At 41.3% G+C, this 22543-nt stretch overlaps 1 protein-coding gene across 12 annotated transcripts in view; it reads right to left on the bottom strand.

Annotated features, from left to right (window-relative positions):
* Positions 1-22543, bottom strand: part of abi1a (abl-interactor 1a) — a 53002-nt gene that overhangs the window by 21628 nt on the left and 8831 nt on the right. For all 12 annotated transcript variants that reach the window (XM_067578703.1, XM_067578705.1, XM_067578706.1 and 9 more), the window contains exon 3: positions 14729-14896. In XM_067578703.1, the coding sequence (XP_067434804.1) occupies positions 14729-14896 (168 nt within the window). The remainder of the gene's footprint in view (positions 1-14728; positions 14897-22543) is intronic.

The raw sequence follows: 22543 nt of genomic DNA on the forward strand, positions 1-22543 counted from the left end.
GTTGAAATGTCAGGAAACAGTTCCAGATCCTCGGATATTCAATTCAGTGTTATAAGTCAGAGAAAAGCAGCAAAAGCAGCTAGACCGCATAAAAGTTTGGCATTTTTTGCTTGATCGATGACAAAAAAATGGGTAATTTATTATCAAAACAGTTGGGTGATTCATTTTCTGCCAATCGACTGACTAATCAGACCAATCTTTTCAGCGTTAATGCCATCACAGCGGCATATCGACCGTCATGTCACAACCGTCACAACACATCACGACCGTCAAATCTTCCGTCCCCTGATCTGCCTTCTCTCTCCCACCGAGCAGAGAGGAGCCCGAAGCAGCTGGCCTTCCTCTGAGAGATGAAAGACTGCAATGTCCGCTGAGGGCAGACCAGTAAAATAATGGTCTCTCACAGGGGGGGTAGAAGTCAGCAACCAGCGCCAACAGAGGATTCCTTTCATGCCACAGGGATCTGGAGCTTGACTGAGCTCTGTCTCTTTATTCTGCATGGTTCCACTGTATGGCCGACTTAGCCTTCAAGTATCACTCATCCCAGAGTTGAGGGAATCGACAACACTCACGCAGACCTATTTGCAAATCCAGTCCAGCGCAGTCAAACCGATGTCCCTGCACAATATCAAGTTTAATTTTAAATTGTGACATTAATGAGATATTGGCCTGAGAGCTGACAAAAGAACTCTAGTATTAACAAAGAATGATTATAAGCAGATTTTATTTCTTACAGGACACGCAAGGGTATAAGAAAGTGGATTGTTCAAAATTACCAGAAAAAAGAATAATCAATATTTCATAACAGGCAAAGTTGCTCATACATAATTGCTCCCACAGAGACTTCCCATACAAAGGGGAAACATCCGTTCTGTTCTTATGCCCGGCTGTGTCTGTTTGAATTAAAAAGGACGGCAGAGTGTTGACTACAGTCATCTTTTTTTTAACTTGAGCCGGGCTGCCAGAACCTGAGAGTCTCTTAATATGAAATAGAAATTGACAAATTCTTCACAGTGAAGCGAACAAACCAATGCACAAATATTCCATTTAAGCAGAAGCCTGCTTTAAAACTTCAGCGTGTGAGAGCTCCACTAGGATTGGGATCTGAGCTGACTGATGGACTCCGCTGCTCACAGATAACGCCCACATTTCAAACTGTCATAAATCATGATCATCTGAAAACTGGACCAAAATCTAATCTCTCTCTTTGGGTTCCAATTTCCATTTTCAGGGGAGTGATGGGGTTCAGTGAAGGGCGGTGATAGACCCAGACAGAGAAAGGCGTAAAGGCGGAGTAGGGATTGGCTCAGACATCGAAGGTCTGGTGTTACCTCTAAAAGAAAATTTGTACCTCATTTCACCTCACTATAACCCCAACATGCTGGCCTCTCCTCTGATTGGAATATGTAAAGTCATGGGCATGAGAGATTGTTGTAAGATATTATGGGGAAGTGAGAACCCAAAAAGAGGAAAAGTCCCACTACAAACCACCGAAAGCAACTCCTCCTAAACAAGATAACTGTTGCAGAAATGTTGAGGTTAAACTGGGAAAGTATCTAGTCTTGGCTGAGCGTATTCCTTATCAGCGAACAGTGTGTGGACAAACAGAATTGCAGCTGGCAAAGGGGGGAAGTGAGAAGGCGACATGGTGTGAGTTCATCTCCTTCCTGTATGCCGAGAAAATAGCCCTGCTGTAACAGTATGGGCTGATGTTACACAAGTGTTGACAGCAGACCAAATTCCAAACCTCTGTCTTTAGTAAACTTCCACACAGCGAGAGGTTGCACCCTGTCGAGAGCGCTTTGCTGATCCAAAGACCGGTGTCCAAAGAACGTTAAATGGATCTGACAAAAATGCAAAAGGTCCAACTGGAAAAGCGTATTCTGTCTTGACTCCTTTCAGCTGACCCAGTGGGGGAGCTTCAATCTGAGCAATGGCTACTTAATAGACTGTCTCTTCCCTTGACCGAGTGTGCAATCGCTTCAATTGACTGGTACTAAAAGGGTGTTTACTTGATCCCAATGGTCCATCTGTTGGGTGGAAAGAGACTGAACGCTGAAAACATCTTGCCAAACTGAAAGGTGGATGATTCACATGTGTTCTGAACCACTGTCAGCCATATGCCTGAAAGCCTGCGGGTGTTTTCCCAGAACACTTTGCTGTTTTGGCTCTGGCGTTTGGCTTGTCCATCAGGCTACAGGCTTTTAGGGATTTAAGGGCCTCCACTTCTTTGCACTGCTTTTTTATTTTTAATCATCGCTTCCATTACCCTCAACTCTTCCTTCCACGTGATTCTTCTTCCGCATCCAACATCCTTTTAGTTTTTGTCTTTTCTCCATTTTTCTAATTCCGCCCCATTCCCCCCACACACAGAGAAGAGTCACCCACTTATATGACTAGTTTGAGGATCTAAGTCATACACTGGAACTGCTGCCAACACAATCATCGTCATCCGCATGCTCTAACCAGACAGGGGGAAAAAAAAAACCCAGTCAAGATCATTTTGGACTGCACAAGTTCTTCCAATTTTGGGATACAAGTGAGTCAGTGCAGTAGTTGCCACGATGAGAAATTTTTGTTGTGTTGTTAATAGCAACAAGAGTCTAAATATTTGTGATCTATTTATTTCTTTTTAATCCAGATGTTGCCATTTTTGTTAAGGCAGCACTTGGAAAGCTTACAGTTCCAAATAGACAGAGGGTCAACTATTTTAAATGTTTGAACTCCAACACCCTGAAGGCTAATCATGTAATTTGAGGAAGCACTGCCATGTTTACCACACTGGCCAGTGTTGGATTGCTTTTAGGAATGTCAAAGGGTTGGGAGAGGCAAAACAACCAGTGTTGTAAAGTTCAGCTTCCTCTTGACTGAATGATCCATCAATAGTCTTTAGGGCAAAGGTGGTGCACATTTGTTGGTCTTAGGTTTAAATTAGTTACTTCCTGTATAACTATAACTTCCAATAACTGCTTAAATTTCATCTGGGAAAAGAGGGTGATTCCATGGGGTTAGCAAAGTAAAGGATCTCTGGGCTTCTAGAGGTGGAAATACTCATTCATTTTTTTTTTTGGAATTCATATGCTCGCTTCTCAACAGCCTAGAGGCCTTAATGATGGTCTTGATATAACAGTTATGCTATTATCTATGTCTGCACTGATAGAGACACATAAAGACACTGCAACTCTCAATGTTTTAGTCGGGGCTTTTATATATATATATCTATATTTGTTTTGCTTTATATATGAGCATTGACAAGAATATACTTCCTACAATGAGAGATTTTATTTGTCAACCATCACAGATTTTGCCATATTTTTTTTAAAAACAGTGGCATCTATCATTTCAATATCTGCTTTATGACAATATTGGATTTTTACATGATTTTGGTAGTACAGTACTAATTTATTTGCTGGATTTGCTTGCCATTCCTGTCTGGTTAATTTATCCATCAACAATTTCTCAAATGATTTTTACAGAAAATCAATTATATCACAATATATGTTGAAGCCTTGATGTAAATTACACGTACCATTGATAGAGGATTGTATCCATATTGTCCTCCTCTACTTCTATGTTATGTTTCTCTGGGTGAGGTCCTTTGTTTTGGTAGTTAGCTATTTTGACAAACATTAAGAAACATGTAAAAATGTAAGATCATCACATCTAGAAGGAAACATATTCATACATGACTGTGCAATGTTTTTGCCTTCTAAGAAAAGGTGTATTATCTTCTTTCACCTCAGGCTTGTTAACTGATAATGACTCTTCCTCTATGGTGCATTGCCCAATGTGGGTTTGGCAAGTTTAATGCTGTGATTAAGGTCTGCTTGCCTGAAAAGTTAGACAGTAAATTAGGTGTATGCAAAGGAGATACTATAAGTATGCAGGTGCTTTGACAAGTTTTCCTTGACACTTATTTTTTAATCAAGCACCTTTTTATAATTATGGTACTACTGGATGGTAAATCTGAAAATGTAGAACTAGGATTCCTCCCACAGCGATTTTGACCCAGCCTCTCTACCTCATAGTCATTTTTACTGCTAGCACTGAGGGGGGTGGAGTTGGGTAGGGCTGGAGTATTTGGGAAACAGGCCACACATTGACAGAATGCATCCACACAACATCAGCAAAAGGGGCATAAATCTCTCAGTCCGGTGGCACAGCCAATCAAAAGGCCAGGAATGGAATTTCGAAGCCTTGCGCAAACGTAACATCACAACTTCCCACAAGACAAACACACACTGTTTTGGAGAGTGAGGTAAGGAGAAACCCGAAAGAAAAAAGAAAAAAAGCAGGTCTCTCGACTTTGATATGGAATTGAAACAGCCGGTTTCACTTCAGCACATGTTGGTGAGGGGCAAAAAAAAAAAAAAAAAAACCTGCCTTTTCAGCGCTTTGACAGACTGGCCGCGGGATGATATCCTCAATAAAATGCCAGCTATGCACAAACGCACGGACAAAATAAAAAGGAACGGCTGCACAGCGTGAACAGTAGGCGTAGTAGGGGTTGAACTGCGAGCTTACACACACAACACAGGGGAAAGCCTACTACTAGACAAACACACCCTACCAAACATACCAAAGTATCTGTGAGCATATGAGACTAGCCAGACCAGACAAATGTACCAACAGTTAATGATAGACTTCAACTGAATATTTTTAAATCTTATAATCATCTACAAACTGGCAGCAAGGCATTTTCTTCTTGCTCCTCAGATGCAACACACACACACACACACACACAAAATGCGCACTCAGTTCCCATCATACACTGTCCAAGAACATACGGGCAAGGGCTATTTTTACAGGCATGTAATATCATAAACCAGAACTACATGATTATGAAATAAGACGTGGCAGAGGATCTTATTAAAGGCCGTTTCTGGCTGAGAGCTGGGATAAGCTTCACTTTACAGCAGTCCACGAATTGGACATTCTTGTTCTGCAGGATTACGAAGGAGATAATATCTAAGAAGCACATGTCATTTAAACACATTTGAACCTCAGTTTCAGGCTTACTGTGCATGAGGATTTTCTACAGCTGCTATCAGGTAAAGACAGCCTGATGAAGACATGAACATATCTGCTTTTTAACTGGGAAAAGGTGACTGAGTGTGAGTGCTCTTTCTTGGCAATACCCTACTTCAAGTTCACACTCAAGAGCCGATTTGAACAATTTGTGATGCTCAGTGTGTTCAAGCAGTTATTTGACGCCGAACTCACCCACTTTCTCTCAATCTGCCTTGTCTACTACAGTTATTTCCTACATTTCCTGAAATAACTTCCTCAAAGAAGAGTACTGATCATGTTGCCTTTGTGGAGCGTTGAAGCGCAGGCTTGTCAACATGTCATCGAGGCAGCTTGTGGCATTGTTGCATCATTTTGTATGGAGACTCCTGTTGGTGAAGAAACTGGCAACTGCCTTTAATTGCATTGGGTTACTGACTGTATGACTGTTAGAGGGAAGCAAGAAGACAACAAACACTTTGTCTTACATCCTGAAGAGCAGATGCCTGAACTTGATGCAAGCCAATTACAAGTTCGACTTTTCTACACAAACGACAGTTCAGACCAGTTGGGAACATGAACAAAACATCTTTAGCTGAGTATATTTATCATGGTTGTTGATAACTTGTGAGTATAACTAAAGATTGATTACTAGATCCCCTCTAGATATCAAACCTCATCAATGACACTCAAAACGCAAGTTCATAGCAATAAGTTTTGAAAACTGCCAAGTACAGCAAAGGTTTACCAGGTCGACAAGTCATAATTTTGCCAATTTTGGACATTTTTTAAAAAATAAGCAATGTTCTTGCACAGATGCCTGTATTCAGACAAAACATTTGGGTTTGGCTCTTTTGTATAAGTTTTGAATGTGTTTTTACTCCTCAAAGCAAAGTACTGAAAAAGTATAATTATGATATCAGGACTGAAACCCAACTAACTGTATTTCTAACAGTATTGAGAACTTTAAAACAATAGCCAGCCCTACATTTCAATGCATTTTAGCGACTTGGAAAATATGAAACGTTGTCTTGTCAATCATCTCATGACCCCTTAAGTTGATCTTGTGACCCCTCAAGGGGTCCCAACCCCCAACAACTACTGCTTTAGGGCACCTTGTCCTAGATTTGAACTGGTAAACTACCAGTCACACGCCTGCTTCTCTCTGTGGCTCCCAGTCTTCAGTCCTCTGCTTCTCACAGGCCTCATATGTAGGAGCCGTGCAATCCAACACTCCCAACTCTGCGCTGAGCCAAAACGGCTGTTGAAGCAGAGCAAATGCCTCTTTGTCTGGTCTCTGTTTCTCAGCGTGATTACAGCCAGCACATCTGAAGCCTGTCATCCGGGGAGTCAAACAGTTGTACAAAAAGGCCCTTCGGTGGGGCTGTTTCTCTGAGCAGTTAGTGCAACACGGAGCATGTCGGAGCTTCCATCTACACTTGGAGCCAAAATGGGGAGGTCAAACGCCCCGTAGGGAGTTCTCAGTTTGGCAGCTTCTTGTTGAACATCCCTCAAAAACCAGATTCCTCTGGTAAATCTAACAACCCATGTGTGGTGTGACGGAGCCAGAAGCGGAGGTTGTGAGGAATGGACAAGGGTGAAACCTTGGAGAAATGGTCTCTCCCACTCACCCAGCAGAGAGAAAAAAAAAAAACCCTCTATTAAATAGAGTCAGGACCAGCATGCCAAGGTGGCCACTCTGTTTGCCAACACAGCACATATGGAAACACCTCAGATGACATTTACCAATCTAACTTTTGGGCTGTGGCCAAGACCTCTTTCTGTTACACAAAGACTGTGCTCTGAGGTTTACATACAAGCTGTGCATAAGCCTACATAATGCCAAGACAACATAAAGAACAGCAAAAGCTGAATCTCAGCGACAGATTGTGCCTTCCGAGAGGGGAGATAAGTATTAAATCATCAGTCTTGTTTATACAGAGCCATCAAACAATTGCCGACATTACTGGAAGACAAGGAAGAATTGCAGAACAGAGGTGTAATGATTGGATGTAATTGCAGGGGGGGCCGTTAAGTGGGGAAAGAACGTACTGGTTAATGATGATGGTGCTCTGCAGTGGGAAGAGAAAGGGGGTGGAGAAGGAAGAGCAGGAGAGGAAATAACCACAGAGCAGAGGAGATGATGATTCGCTGAACATCAGTCTCCAGTCATTTCACATCATCATTCACTCAAATTTAATCTCTATTCATGCAGGACAGAGTCATGATCGACATGCAGATGTGCTGCGATGCTTCAGGTTCACACACAGGAACACACACCTGGAGGCAGGAAGCAACAGTTTGAAGCTTAAAAAAAATAAAAATATTGAAAAAATATTCAACATAATTAATTGATGATTGAAAATAATTGTTAGTTGTAGTTCTAACACTGTACCAGAATAAGACCATCTCACTGCTGCATGTTGAGAGGGTTGTTATTGGCGATGACAAGATGAGTATTCTGGTTAATGAAACTCCCTTCTCATTTGAATTTTTTTAAGACTTTCAATTTCCTCCCCTGCTGACTCCTATTAGCTGCTCAGAGATGAAGGGGATGCCAAAAATGTGCCACAAAAATCGAATCTTATTATTATTTAATCAATTGCAAAAAATACAAATAGGGGAAATATCCGTCACATGTTTTCAGACATGAATATGTCATCTTACTATCGCTAGTTTTCTTTAACTATACATACATATAAATATATAGATAGAAAAACTGCAAAAAGCTGCAACCTACAGATATTTAGCATTTTATTTGATAAATGTTCTCAGTCTTTTGCGTCACATAAACTTCACCCTTCACTAGATAGTTCTGAGTTTTCACTGTTAAATCAATCAGACTTTATTTGTACAGCATTTTTCATACAAATACAATGTAACACAAAGTGCTTCACACAATAAAAACAATACAACCCCAAACCCCCCCCCCATCCGCACACAAACAATAAATGACTATGTTATAAATAAAAGACTCAATAAAAACAGGAACTGAGGAAACGCTATCGTAGCTCTTATGAAATGAGGAAACACCAAATGTTGGATAAACATTTAAAAGTCTGTGGAAAATATTTGGCAATAACGATTAGCTGATTGAGCATTAATCAGCAACAATTTTGATCATCTTTCAATAATTTTCTGTTGTTTAATCATGCAAAAAATGGCAAATATTCTCTGGTTTGAGCCTCTCAGATGTTAAGATTTGCCACTTTTTTGTGATTTATATATCTTTAAAATGACCCAACAATTAGGCTAAATCGATTCATTGAAAAAATTATTTGAAGGATTAATCAAGAATCTAAATAATTGTCAGTTGCTGCCCTCCCTTGAATAAATGTTTTTAAAAAAAATCCTAATAGAAAATTTCCCAGACGCTCTCTGTATCCAAAGTTGCTACTTTCCAGTACCAAACCCACGTCTTTAACCTTTAAACAACCACTGCCTGGAGGCAACGGGCCACCACAAAGATCCTTCCACACACACACACACACACACACACACACACAAACACAGACACATTACTAGAACACACACTTTCCACAAAAGAGAAAGAATAATGTAGAATAAGTGTAAAATATCAGGAAAACTCTGCATGGAAATAAAGAGTGTCTCATTTCACAGCCAGGCGAGTGGGAGAGACCACTGGTAGAGACAGGAGAGAGACCAAAATACACATGCGAGCAGTGGGATCAGCAGGAAACACAAGGACTACACACACACACACACACACACACACACACACACACAGACCTATAAAGCTTCATTTCCTGTTTGGATGAGTGCCATTCCTCCTCGACGGGAGGTCAAAAAGCCAGCACTGCAGCACACAGACACGCACAACCCCAAGACTTTGCAAATGTGTGTGTGTGTCCTTGTCATGGCCAGACACACACACACACACACACACACACACACACACACACACATACATACACGCAAGCAGAAGTAACAGCATGCAACCGAACAATATGAGGAATGAAGAATGACCAAAACAAATGTTTGCCAGGCTGAGATCACAAAACTGAATCCTACTTTGAAGACGGACGGTGGGCTGACTCATGCGATCAGACGAGAATATTGTGTAACTGTAGTAACAGCATCTCGGTGAACCTCACAGCTGTCAGAACAAACTGGGAGTTTATGGTAGATGTCTGTGTGTGTGTGTGTGTGTGTGTGTGTGTGTGTGTGTCAGCTGCTAGCCTGTTGTAGTGCTGCTTCATCACTGTGGTCACTGGGTTCAGTCAGCACACTGGCCAGCTCCAAATGTAAATCTGGACCAGTGAAAGCAAAATAAAACAAAGTGATTGACATCATTGCAAACACAGCTGTGCCAGCAATACAGTGATGTGTTAATTTTTTTTTTTTTTTTTTCCTGCGTTCACATCCATAAATTCATCTTGTTGTTTCATCACCGCAGTAATAATTGCTCCATTAGATGAGCACCTCTTGATTAATTAAAACTGAATGGTGCATTAGTGGCATCAAAAGTGGTCTAATTTACAGTTTGAGTGGATAAACAGCTTTTTTTTTTTTTTTTTTTTAGTGTTTCACTGAAGCTGTATTGTCTTGCAAAGACTCAAGGTTTTGCTAACCAGTTTCCCACAATTGTTGCCTGAGGCTGACTCAGTATTTCCTGTCTGACGGACATGCTGTCATGAGACAGACGCAGAGAAATTGGTAGTTTGGTTTTTGCTAAGAACGTTTCAACGGATAAAAGAATTTACTAAGAATTGAGGGGAGTTTCTTAAGGGCGGCGGCGGCACTACACTTTATCTCAACCACAAGCGTACGGAACATCAAAGGGTCTTCATTTATAGTTCAGCATGTGTGTGGGTGTTGGCGAGTGTGAATGCATCACCGGCTATTTTGAGATCTATGTCCTCAATTTGTTAGTAATGATCTTATCTGTTTGTTTTGTGTTTGCATGTGCTCATGAGGACATGCACACACTACGGTCATAACAGTACGTCTTCACGCAAACCGTTGCAGTATTAAGAGTTGTGAAGCTGAAAAATAAAGGAAAATATCATATTAATTTGTCGAGTTTTGACTTCTCAAATGTACAAATGTTTGTTTGTGTGCAGATTAAATGACCGAGAGCAAATAAAATGTAATTCTGTGAACTAACTAGAGGTCTGTTTATCAGATTCCTAAAAATATGTGTGGTGGTGAGAAGATGTTTAAAGTGGGTTTGTGGCTGACCAAGATACTTTTTCTTCATCTTTATAAAGATCTTTCTTATCTATTTATAGTTAAGCTTTGTGGTGATAAAGATCTGCTTGAAAAATGCAACTTTTTTTATATTTAAGAGATCATATTATCACATTTAGCACCAATACCTTTTAAAAAAAAACCTTTTATTAGATATTAGATTATTTGATAATGGCAATAATTGTGAGTTGCAGCCTTGTTTTTTTCCTCAAAAAGGGAAAAAAGTAGTTTGTTTTCATTCCAACATTTTGAAAGATATTGTAAGTGTGAGCTGAATGTACTGTTACACCCCGAACACGACATCATTTCTGGGTGTACCCGCTCTTTTCCTTTCAGTTTCAGTATGTGTCGGCCCCAGGCGTTTCCCTGAATGAAGTGATCTACTTTCGTTCCATTGTTACGTGTCATCCTCCATGCTAACGTTTACTTCACCGAGCTGCCACAGGCTTCCAAAGCTACGACCGTCTCAGGTGAACGACGGAGGGTTTACTTATCGTCATGGCAACAATGACAATTTCTGATTTTTGAAAGTCTCCTGCAGCTGCATGCATCGGGGCTCAATTTCGTAAAAACAAAATTCATGTGCTGCAGGTCAGATTCGGGGAAAAACTGCAACTCGGTGTAACTTCAGACGTGTCAGAGAGGGAAAAAAAACATCATCAGGACACAGGAGCTGCTGAATGAGCCCCTAACACACACACACACACACACACACACACACACACACACACACACACACACACACACACACTATTATCCTGCTCTTCTCTCTCCATTCGGGGTATCACAGAGAAGTCCTCAATGTGAGGCATTTTCTTCCGCCCGACAGACAAAGCGCTCCCTGTTCACAGCCTCTTAGCAGCCACTTCACACGCAGCACAAGGTGGAAACCCCGCGAGCTGCTCTATTCTCCCGTCAACCCTTCCGCCTCACTACTGCAGTTTGTGAATGGCAATGACAGCGGGGAACATACAAACATTTGTGCATCTGTAGCTGCACGCACACATTTCGCTACAGTCATACTGCTGCAAGGCCCTGACATCCGCTGAATATCAATAAGCAATTCAGGTGACGATTATAACAGATTAGTGTTATAATTCTGCAGAGGCTAAACGTGTTTACACTGATACAAAATGCTGATATCACTAGAAAATGAGCAGTTTCCATTGACATCTTGATTAGCGGTGAACCAATTAGTTAATTAACTGATTTATCGAGCGGTTCCCAACAAGGGGTCGAGAGCACGAAGATGAATCTGAAGGGTTGCAAAATTATTAGTAGAAGAGAGCAGAAAAAGCAGAAACAGCACCAAATGATGTTTATTTCCTCAGATGTCCATCTAATCTTTGCTTATTTGTTGCAAATTACTAGATCATTTTAATTTCCGGCCTCTAAAAGTTATGCAAATAATTTGGTTGAAACCGGTCACAGCTGATAATATGCAACCAGTGATAAGGTTGCAGGCAGATATTGCTCCATATTAAGGGGTCATGAGTAACAGATTGGGAATTTATGGGATTAATCAATTAGTCAACTAAAAGAAACTTAATAAACAACAATTTTTATAGTTAGAAATTCATCATTTATCAAGCAAAGTTGTGCTGGTTGGTGTTTTTCATGGCTGTGATGTGAATATCTTGGAGTTTGGGACTCTTGGTTGGGCAAATCCAGCCATTTAAAGAAGTCACCTCGGGCTCTAGGAAGATTATGGATCAAAAAATGAATCATTGAAGACAATAATCCCTAGCTGCAGGTGTTTAAATTGACTTTTTAACACAAGATTTAAAAAGAGGCTGAGGTTGTTTCATTGTAAATATATTTAAAGATGGAAAATGCTCTTATGACTTTCATCTTGTTTGTTTCTTTCCCCTCTTAAACAATACCCAAAAGCCAATGTCAGTCTTGCAGCTCAGCAGATGCAAAACACAGATCAAAGAACAGTATACAGTACAGTAAAATACACTTGGCATCGATCTCAGGAAGATGCAGAGATGCCGTCGCCAAGCAGACACACCCTGACCAGACTGAACCCCACGTAACCGCGGGCAGACGCCAGGCGACATCTCACCACACACTGACTGACACATTAATGTAAGAGGGCCACATCCTAAGGCATCTCTAGCTTCAGCCTTAGATGAATACAGGCTGAAATGAACAAAATGAAGCTGCAAGTAGAAAGTACAAAATGCCCAGATGATCATGTATAGGAAGTATGTTTATTTTTGGTATCTGGAGGATGTTAAGGTCGTGTACTAGAGAGGATTGATCATATGTCAGTATCATTCGCCTTAGAAAACTTCCTTTCCTTTTTTCCTTTCCGCTACTAAAACAACATAAAACTCTGTGAGCGACAGGCTTTCCTCTCCATTACCTATTCAGCAGAATGCAACACCGGTCTCGAGGGCCGATGCTAATCTCATATCCATGAGCAGCGAGGGCAACATGATAATGATCCACCTCAGAACAGCAGCGGAGAGCAATAAAACAAACCCGCAGCCTGCAAAGCTCACAGCCCTGCTTCTTTATTATTAAAACAGAGATGCGCGTCATTACGGCAAAACACATTAAAGACCTATTTTCTCGCTTATCCGTTAAAAAAAAAACAACGAGACGGAGATGAAGATGTTATGAATGTACGGGACATTAGGTATTCTGTGTTTCCGAGCCATCCAGAGGGTGGGGGGGGGGAGTTATGCAAATTGGGGGAAGATGAAAAAGATGCAACAAGCAGCGTGACTCGAGTTTCCACTTCTTTAGACAAAAAAAAAAGAGGAAACCCAAAAAGCGAGGAAAAACATTTCTTTGTTGACCATCAGCTGACCTAATGTGACACCACGCAGTTCAACTTGGGAGACTTTGCCTCGGCTACACAAAGCGTTGGCTTAAATATAGCATAGGAAGTATGGAATTTCCCATGCACAAGAGAAGAGACTAGCGCTTGCAACGGAGACAGCTAGTCAAACAATGTATACCGTACGGCGATGGCTTTCTACGCTGATCTAAAGCTCCGTGCCTAACTGTGTTTCATATGCTTTCCCAAAGTGGCCCACGGGGGTTGTCATGGAGACCGAGGCAGGCAGTGGCGTCATGGTGACCTTGGTATCAGCTGAATGCTATTTGTCAGGATATTGACTCAAAACCTGAAGGAGTGTAAATATGCCTTTTTTTTTTTCTTTCTTTCTTTCTTTTTTGGTCTCACATCTCGGCTTTCTTTGCTCGTCATCATCCACCTTCCATTTCCCTCCGCCTTCCCTCCGATTTGCAAGCTCTCTATCTCCCGAGCCCCTCCGGTCCCACAAGTCCTCTTTCCCTCCATTAGACTGAAAATCTGACCTTCAGTGTATCCTGAAGAAGAATTTCTGGCACTCTTGGCACAGATCCGTTAGAGGAAAAACACAGATAGCGGACACGGGAAAGACATAGCTGAAGGAACTACTCCTTCCATTCCACACCCGGTCGCACCATTAGCACATAAAGCACAAGACTGTCGACATGAAACACCAAGAAACAACCAGCTTCTGAATTTTTCAACAGTTGTTTTCTATGTTTGGATTCAATCATGAGTGTGTTATACGTGCTCCGGGTTCGGCGAATGCCTCCCAGATCTAATCTACGAGATGCCACATGGCTGGAACTCTTTGTTTGATTTGTCTGAGCTCTTAATGCCTTCATTGGATGAGCGGCTGGATTTACCTGCACATGGCAGAAGCCTCCTGCATTGAAATGGAAAAGGTTAGCAAAGGAACACCTCTGATGGCTTCCACAAGGCTAAGGTTTTTGATAAACTTGTATGTGACAGAAATTACCCAATAAACCTCTATTACATTATATTGTTCCAGTCAAAAGTCACTTGAATGAGAAAGTATGTCCAGACTTTTGACTGGTATACATTACGATAGTGATATAATATATTTTCTGAAGAATCAATTGAGAAATTGTTAATAGACCAGATAGAAATGTCTGTTTTTGGGTCATTAATTACCTGAAATGTCAAAGTACTTCATCACACTGATGCATAAAAGCAATTATGATATTGTTTAGAATAATCTGATTGATATATTTGGTGGATCTGCAATTTGTGTGGCCATTTTCTTCTGTCAAATAAGCAACAAAATAAACCTTTTATTTGTATTAATCCATGTATGTTAGTGTTGGCTGATAAGTGCATCCCTAAGTGGACAAATACTTGCATTAGTTAATGTGTTGGACTGATTGAGGTTAAAGTAAATGTTTTAAAATGTGTTTATGTGACTCTGAAGACAGACAAACAGACCAGCAGTCATTCAGTCAAACAAACAGCCAGTCAGACACCTGGTCAAGACTGACAGAGCAATACAGGAACCATGGACGCTACAGAGAGCCTCGTGCTGTGATTGGAAATAACAGCGTCTATGTGAAAGTGAGAGAAGAAGTGGGAAATGTGGGGAACCATTCTTCACAGCTTTATGGTCTGTGGTCACATCATGTGTGTGTATGTATATATATGTGTGTGTGTTCGTATATTTCTGACCTGGGAGATGTGGTTGATGGAGGACTCCATGCGCCGCAGCTGCGAGGCCTGTATGTCCAGCAGCTGCAGTACATTGTTGGCTAAGGCATTGATCTGGTAGGCCACGCTGGCCAGGGACTGGGTGGTGTAGGCTTTGGTCTCCTCCAGAGCTTTCCTCTTGTCCTGGGCCTGTGCAGGGAACAGGGATTAGAGGAAGAGGGAGAGAGGGAAAAAAAAAAGGAAGATGAGCCCATTTACTGTTAATATCACATAACATCCGTCTTCGAGCCGCGTATCCAGGTCAGGTTTGTGGTGGATTCGGGCCAATAGAGCAGCCAAGACATCCATTTCCCCCGCGAACTCTCATTCCCCAGATACCACACTCTCTCTGAAGGGATTTGAGATGATGTAACGCATCCTGCGACAGCCATATGTGAGGCTGTGAGAACTGAATATGAGGAGCTGACTATATTCCTAACATGTTAAGATTTAGATGTCTCGATAGAGTATCAGGCATATTGAATCGATTTCTGTATTACTGTTATCTAGATCATGTTGGCTTATTAGATAGCTTCTGTTGAGATAATCATCACAGTTCTGTAAATGCATTTTAACACTAGTTACAGGAAAACTCAACTGAAAACATGTGTTTTGAGTATCAAACACTCATCGCCTGTAGGCTTGAAAATGGCTCTGAAAAAAAAATGCCAACATTTCATTAAAATGCACAGTTTCTGTTCATTTCTTTCATTTATAGGGCACTTAGCAGTTTACCTTTGTCACATACTACTCCATTAAATTGGTCACAAACAACAAACACAAACCGCTAACTTCACTAGCAACCAAAATAAGTTGTGTATTTACTGATATGTTATATGTGATAATATGACTGTTTGGAACATATGGACATATAGAGAATAAGTAGATTATGCTGCAGATGTGGTTAATAAAGATGTTTTGAAACTCAGTCATTGCTGAAATCTATGATAACACTTGGGAATTCAAAGTACAGCTAATACTCACCAAGAAGAAACAAGCTAACATAGCTACAAAATGTTATTGGAGCACTGTTGTAAATCCACAGGTGTTAATTGTTTGATACTCAAAACATAAGCTTTTTGTGTAGTTTTTCTTAAATGTATTTAGTAGAAGCTCACATTAACATTAAAAGCACAAAAGCAGTTTAATAAATTTGCCTGCTGGCTAGCTAGCCGGCTAACAAAGCCAAAAGGTTAGCTGAGCTGACACAAGCTCATAATGCTTCAAGAAGAAAAGACATTTTAGTTTGCTTCAATACCTTAAAATATGGAAACACACACTGACAACACTGCTATCTACTGTATTTGCCTGATTGTTACATCCAGGTTCAAACACCACTGGGAGGTAACTTGAAAGAATTAAAGAAAAACAAGCTAATGGAGGATACTTTCTAACATGTCCTGTCCCATATTGTTCAGCTGCACTCAGTAACACTCATTCATCCATCATATCTTTAAATGATAACACAATCAGTCATAAAGATATAAACCCTCAAAGTGGCTAAACCAGACAAACTGTGTTAATGACACGTTCCTAAGAGCCACCTCACATCAAACGAGTCGAGCCAGAGAGCTGAGCTCCAAACTGAGCCGTCATGTTTGATCTCTGTGGGCTCTTCCTTACCCAGCTCACTCATAAAGTTCAGTCCAAAGAGCACCTGCCTGAAGGGGCGACCTGGGCTTTGATAACAGGCTGCCATGGCAAGGGGGGGGGGGCAGGTGGTGGCAGAAAAAAAAAGGGCAACATTTGGTCATAAGACTGCGAGAACACGGACCGGACAGAATGAAAACAACTATGTCACTGCCTGTCTCATTACTGATTCCCCGTGGCAGCGCGTAACTAATCCAGAAGCAATCCGTACAGCTAAAAGCTCCTGACCTGGAGAGCTGCCTTGCTGGTTAGCCTCGGCCGGGCGAGGAGACGATAGCGTCGGTAGTGTTTCTTTTAGAGGGAATCAGAGCAGCAGATGTGTTGTGCGATAACAGCCTCAGGAAGGAGGAGAGGTTCCTCCAGAGGGCTCGGAGCAAAAGGCCATCTGTTGAAAGCACACAGTCATTCATGTGCACACGCAGACACCTACTACTGACACTGCAGTTTGCAACGTGGTTAGACGGGAGTAACAGCTGCATGGAAGTATATGAAAAAGCAAACAAACAAATCCTTCTATCCACTATGTCAATTTCTAAATGGGGAAAAAAAGACTGTAGATTTTGCTGTATAGGGGCATGAGGTTTCTAACAGATTACTGAACAACATATGCTTGCCTGTGCTGAACTGCTGGCCTACATATCAAGCTGCCAGTCAGAGACAAAATGTTTATTTTATTCAAACTACAGCATTTTTTCAGCATTAGAATATTATTTCTACTGCTGGATCCACTTTGTATTCTGTGCAAACTCTAAAAGTAAATATACACCTACTTTGTGTGTTTTGAAATGCAAATTGCAGCCATAATATTAGGATTCTACACAATTAAAAGAGGCGCACCACTGATTTTACACATGAAGCTCAGTTTACTAGTCATGAGGAGTACTATACAGCCTGTGAACGCAGTTTTATAATGTCCTCCGGGGCTCTGCAGGGAGCTTTTTAAAGCCTGATCATCAGAGTTATCTCATATTTTTTTCCTTGAGACTTCAAATTTACAACAGGAAGCCTTCGTTACAAGCTAAGAGGGGGGTGGAGTTTGAAAGATGTGGGTGTGTTTATCAGGACAGGAAGGTCTAATGAAAGACATTATCAAGTTGCATAATGGGAATCCAAGAATTTTGACTCATTGTAGGGGCTAAAATCTGAGAAATTTCAGCCTCTGATGCTTCAGTTTGAAACAATCTCTTTTCAGACTGTTTCTTGGAAGCCTCCCAACTTTAAGTGCAATACAAAATTGCTGCCCCTTTAACGTTTTTTCCAATATCTTGCAGCTGTAAAGTGCATAGACAAACAGAACCATTGATGCTGCAGCCACCTAACACTAATGCACAACTGCAAAGAAAAGTGCATTTACAACCTGCATTAAATCATAACCACTCTGAACGCTAACATACCGCTATTTTCTGTGATTTTCCAAAGCAAAGCACAGTTGTAGTCTGAAGATTCTGCACAATTAAGTTGTTTTTTTGTGGATATCTTGCAGCTGTAAAGAGCCTTGACAAACAGCGCCATTGATGCCTCGGCTCACAAACGCTGAACTGTGATGTGTGAAGAAAAATACATTTAAATCCTGCATGTCTTTCTCAGACATACAAACATATTCATTCAAGTTAGTCCGTGCTTCTGAAAGCCGGAGTACACCATGTGATGTTGTTCAGTTCACGTTGTTCAATGCGGCAATTGATGAGTTTCTAAAATATATTCGATCCACTTTCATACTCTTGTGAGTTATTCATGTGTTCTTCATGAATGCTTGCTTTATTCCCCCACCCCCCCCCCCACATGTGAAAGATGAACTTTCTTTAATTTGGGCTTGAAACCCAACATGGTTTCGTATCAGCTGAAGTAGTGAAGAGGAAACAGCACAGGTCTGTTCTGTCATTCAAAAGGAAAAAACCACACTGAACAAACACTTTGTCTTGCACAGACCAAAAGATGATACAGCACGAGATTAGCCTGCATCTGTGTCAAATTTGAAGCTGTAAAACCAGACCTTAAAAATGAGTTCACCAAAGACTATTAATAGTCATCAAGTCTACCACAGTTACTCAGTTTCTCCCTGATGATACGGCGGCCACAACTACAATGAGACCAGAATGATTTGTCAAAAAAAAAGCAGATAGATCGAATGGGAAGAGAAAAGAGGCAGGCTAGGGCTGATCTAGGCTATTCCATCCATTCCTGGGTTACGTGAGGTTAAATCTTCAGCCGCATGTTAATTATACAACTGTAATTCTCCTTCAGATCCAAAAGCTGAAGACTGCACTGCATCAGTTGCAATGGCATGTTTCTCTAACAGAGGAAAGAAATAAACTGATTCATGAGAGAGTCCCCAAAAATGCTGAGTGGTGGATTCGGCTTTATGCTGAGTTTTTTTTTTTTTTTCTTTCTTTTATATTTTTCTGGATAAACAGACCCAAACTGCATCAGCTGTTAGAGCTGTGACATGAGGTCAGCAGTGGGCGTCGGGAGGACAGATGTGACACTTGATTGCATTGCCACTAGTGGCATCTTTGCCCCCCTTCCCTCCTCCCCGTCCCCTTCGCTTGTTCACCGCTGTCCACAAATCCTCAAACTAACCAGATTTGTTGTTCAGCTACCCAAGAATCCGTACTCGCTCTGACATCCGTCTCTTCAGAGAGGAAACTGCAGTGGATGTTCAAAAACCAGAAGAAAAAAAACAAAAAAAAAAAACGTTTGAGACATCCACCAGGAACAGAACAAAGTGTGCGCTTGTTGAGTACAAAAGGTAAATAACAGCACCGGAGAGCTGAGTGTACTCTACCACAGCGGGAGATGCAGAGAATGAGGTGAGCTCGCAGAGAGCTTAAGCGCTCCTGGGGCACTTTATCTCATATTTCTGAGCTGAGTAATGCCTGAGTGAAAAGAGGCTACAGAATATCCAAGCAAGAAGTAGACAGACTGTCAGCACCTCAGCTGGGTTTTAAAAAAAGGGGAATATGGAGGAATGTATGGTGTGTGTACTCACATTAAACCTGTAGCTGGGAGCTGAGGCAAGCTAAATGAAAAAAAAAAATCAAATAATTGCAAATACTCTTAAGTAAGCAAAGGGCCTGTAAATTTGTCAACTAGAAGGGAGTGGCAGTGACAAAAATGGATTTGTTTCCTGGGAGCTTTTTTTTCCCGAAGCACTGAACTAGATGAGTACTTCAATTTCACATTGTCACCCGTCCAGTTTGGCAAGATAACAGCCAAACAACCGCCTCAGAAATGCAATCGAGCTCTTTTTAAAACAAGGTGGCGCATTGCTGCTTCGCTGGCAGGGCCCCCCGTTGGAGATGGTAGGAAGGAAAGGTCCGGACTTCCTCCCCCCGAGGGTTGAAACTGTTTCAGGGGTCAAAAGAGGTGTAGCTGCCCCTCCACCCAGAAGCCTGAGCAGAAGTAGGAAACGGACCAAATGAGTATTCCTTCTGACTCAGTGACATGACTAACAGAAGATGTAGGGAACTAAGCCAAATAATATCCAAATCAAACCTCAAGTGAATCATCCCATTGAAACGCAATAAAAAAAAAAAAAAGATCTGTTAAAACGGGAGAGCTCCATGACACCCCTGCTGTACTGAATGTTCGGACACGCATGAACATCTGACACTAAAACAACACAATTCAGATGTTTCCACACCGTGCAATCCTCCGCCTCTGGATTTACACAGCTGACAAGCACATTTGCGTTTATGTGCTCCCACTTGTCCGGCCGGAGAGAGAGAGAGGGGGGGGGGGGGGGGGGGGGGGATACGCTGGGAACAAAAAAAAAAAACTTTCAGGAATGTTTGGAATCCTGCAACATGTCATACATCTTAAAGCGTTCGAGTGTTGTTGAAGAGCTCTGGCATAGACCGCAAGTGTACCACAAGGGTAAGCGCGTAGAAACAATAAACAAACATATTGCAACGGATTTATTTCTCTTCTTCTGTAAAGCTGACAGGTTAGAAAAGACAAACGCACAGCTTCTCTGACATTGTCACTTCTCCTCGAAAGCACTCTGCAGGAGCGAAACCTACAGAGAAAGCAGTATAATCTAGACCAGAACGAGCGTATTGTAAATCCAACAAGAAGGCCGTAGAGCTCACAAGGTGCTTTGCACGGCGTGATGTATCGACTGCTGATTACTGCAGACTGGACGGGGTGAGATAAGGGAGACGGGACACAGCTGAGAGCTCTGTGGGTTTGTTGTATTGATGTGGCTGTTTGACATCCAGCGACTGATTAGGAATAAAAAAGGTGGAACTGATGAATATAAGATTCCAAGAAAGATACGTTTAGCCATTTCTTGGTCATTTAGTTCCTTCTGCCAGAGTATACAGTGATACATCACATAACAGATTGCAAGTAAAACCCAATAATCACTCTGCCACTTAAGACTGAATGTAGTAAACATAACGCACCGCCTGATCTAGTGGTGTTTACACTTCTGCAATGACAAAATTAGATAATTTGATCAGGCACGGCCGAATGAAAGAACGAAGTTTAATGCACCGCTATGAAAAAGAAATGATTCTTATTCTCATACTTATGTCCATTATGAGTATCGGTCATGGTGGCAGTTTAATCACCACCTCTGCTGTAGAGATTTGGGAAGTGTAGAGCTGAAATGATTAGTCAATGAATTAGTTGATCAACAGAAAAATAATTGGCAACTATTTTGATAATCAAGTCATTGTTTCAGTCATTTTTCAAGCAAAAAAGTGTGAAAAAGTGCTACACTAAAAGACAGGCTTTGGTAATGGTCAACTGATCTTTGGGTTGGACAAAACAAGACATTTGAAGAAGTCATGTTGGTGGTCATGTGATGGGAATTTTTTCACTTTTGTTGACATTTTATAGACAATGGAGAACAACGTCCATTGATTGGTGCCATTTGGGGATGTTTGATTCAGAAGTGGATCCCCTACGTTATTCAGTTCTCTACAACAGCTACAGGGACTTTCTTTGTTTACTTTCTATTGGACTCAAAGATCATTTCTATTGGACTGAAGTTTTGTTTTGGAAAATCGTGGGAGCTCTTTGCCCTGTTTATATTATGCCTCTACGTAATTAAACATCTATCTCAAAAATCCAGTATCGGACATAGTAGAAACGGACTAAAATATGAGAATACCAGCCAGGCTGACAAACACCAGAATTACCCTTTAACTCTCTAAACGCTAGTACTGGTTCTGGTACATTTAGTTTAAATAGCATCAGCGGTTACTGGAGGTGAAAGGTCTTGATAGTGTACCATTACCATGTCAGTTCTTGCTTGTTGCAGATTAGAAGGGGAGCATACCCAAAAACTAAGCTGAAGGAGAGTTCAATTTAGTAGAGTAAGCCAAGAAGAAGCTAGTTTTAATATAAACTGTAAAGGGGACGTATCATGAACATTTCCAGGTCTGTATTTATATTCTGGGGCTCTACTGGAATATCTTTGCATGATTTACAGTCAAAAAATACACTACAGTTTATTTATCTTATACTGGCTCTTTATGCAGCCCCTCAGTTCAGCCTCTGTCTGAAACAAGTTAGTTGTTTTAGCTCCCGTCTCTACAAGACTCGCCTCCCGATGAGCCCGCTCTGTTCTGATTGGGTTGCTCAGCAGTCGGCAGACTTCCAGCCGCTCGGGAGGCTACGTCAACAAACATATATAAACTTTATAAATACATCTGTGTAGGTTTGAGCCCAAATCAGACCTAAAATATACAAGTGGACAACGTGAACAACCTTAGCAACAAAGGCTACCAACAGACAGTCGTTTGTAGGTATGCGCCAACAATCTGATGTCATCACAGGAGGAAGTAGAGGCGACATTGACAACGAAGTGTCCAGAGCAGCCATGTTTAACATCTGATACATTTTAACAGTATAAAACTAACAGAAAGTCACAAACAGTGTGATATGTCCCCTTTAAAACAATGAGTCCTGATCATCGACCTGCTCAGAAGGAAGAGAAATCATCCAGACCTTTAAAATACGAATCTGTGACAAACTGAACCCCAACAGAAGCCACCCGAAGGGTACGAGATAGCGAAAGTGACACTGGAACGTGTGAAGAATAGAGAAAAACCTTGCAGAAAATCCTTCCTCCAACTAACTCTCGGCTCTTTAAAACTCAGCAGCGCGTTAGGTGAATTCATAATTTCTTCCTCCTCC

This window comes from Thunnus thynnus, chromosome 21, assembly GCF_963924715.1.
Source record: "Thunnus thynnus chromosome 21, fThuThy2.1, whole genome shotgun sequence".
Lineage (NCBI taxonomy): Eukaryota > Metazoa > Chordata > Actinopteri > Scombriformes > Scombridae > Thunnus > Thunnus thynnus.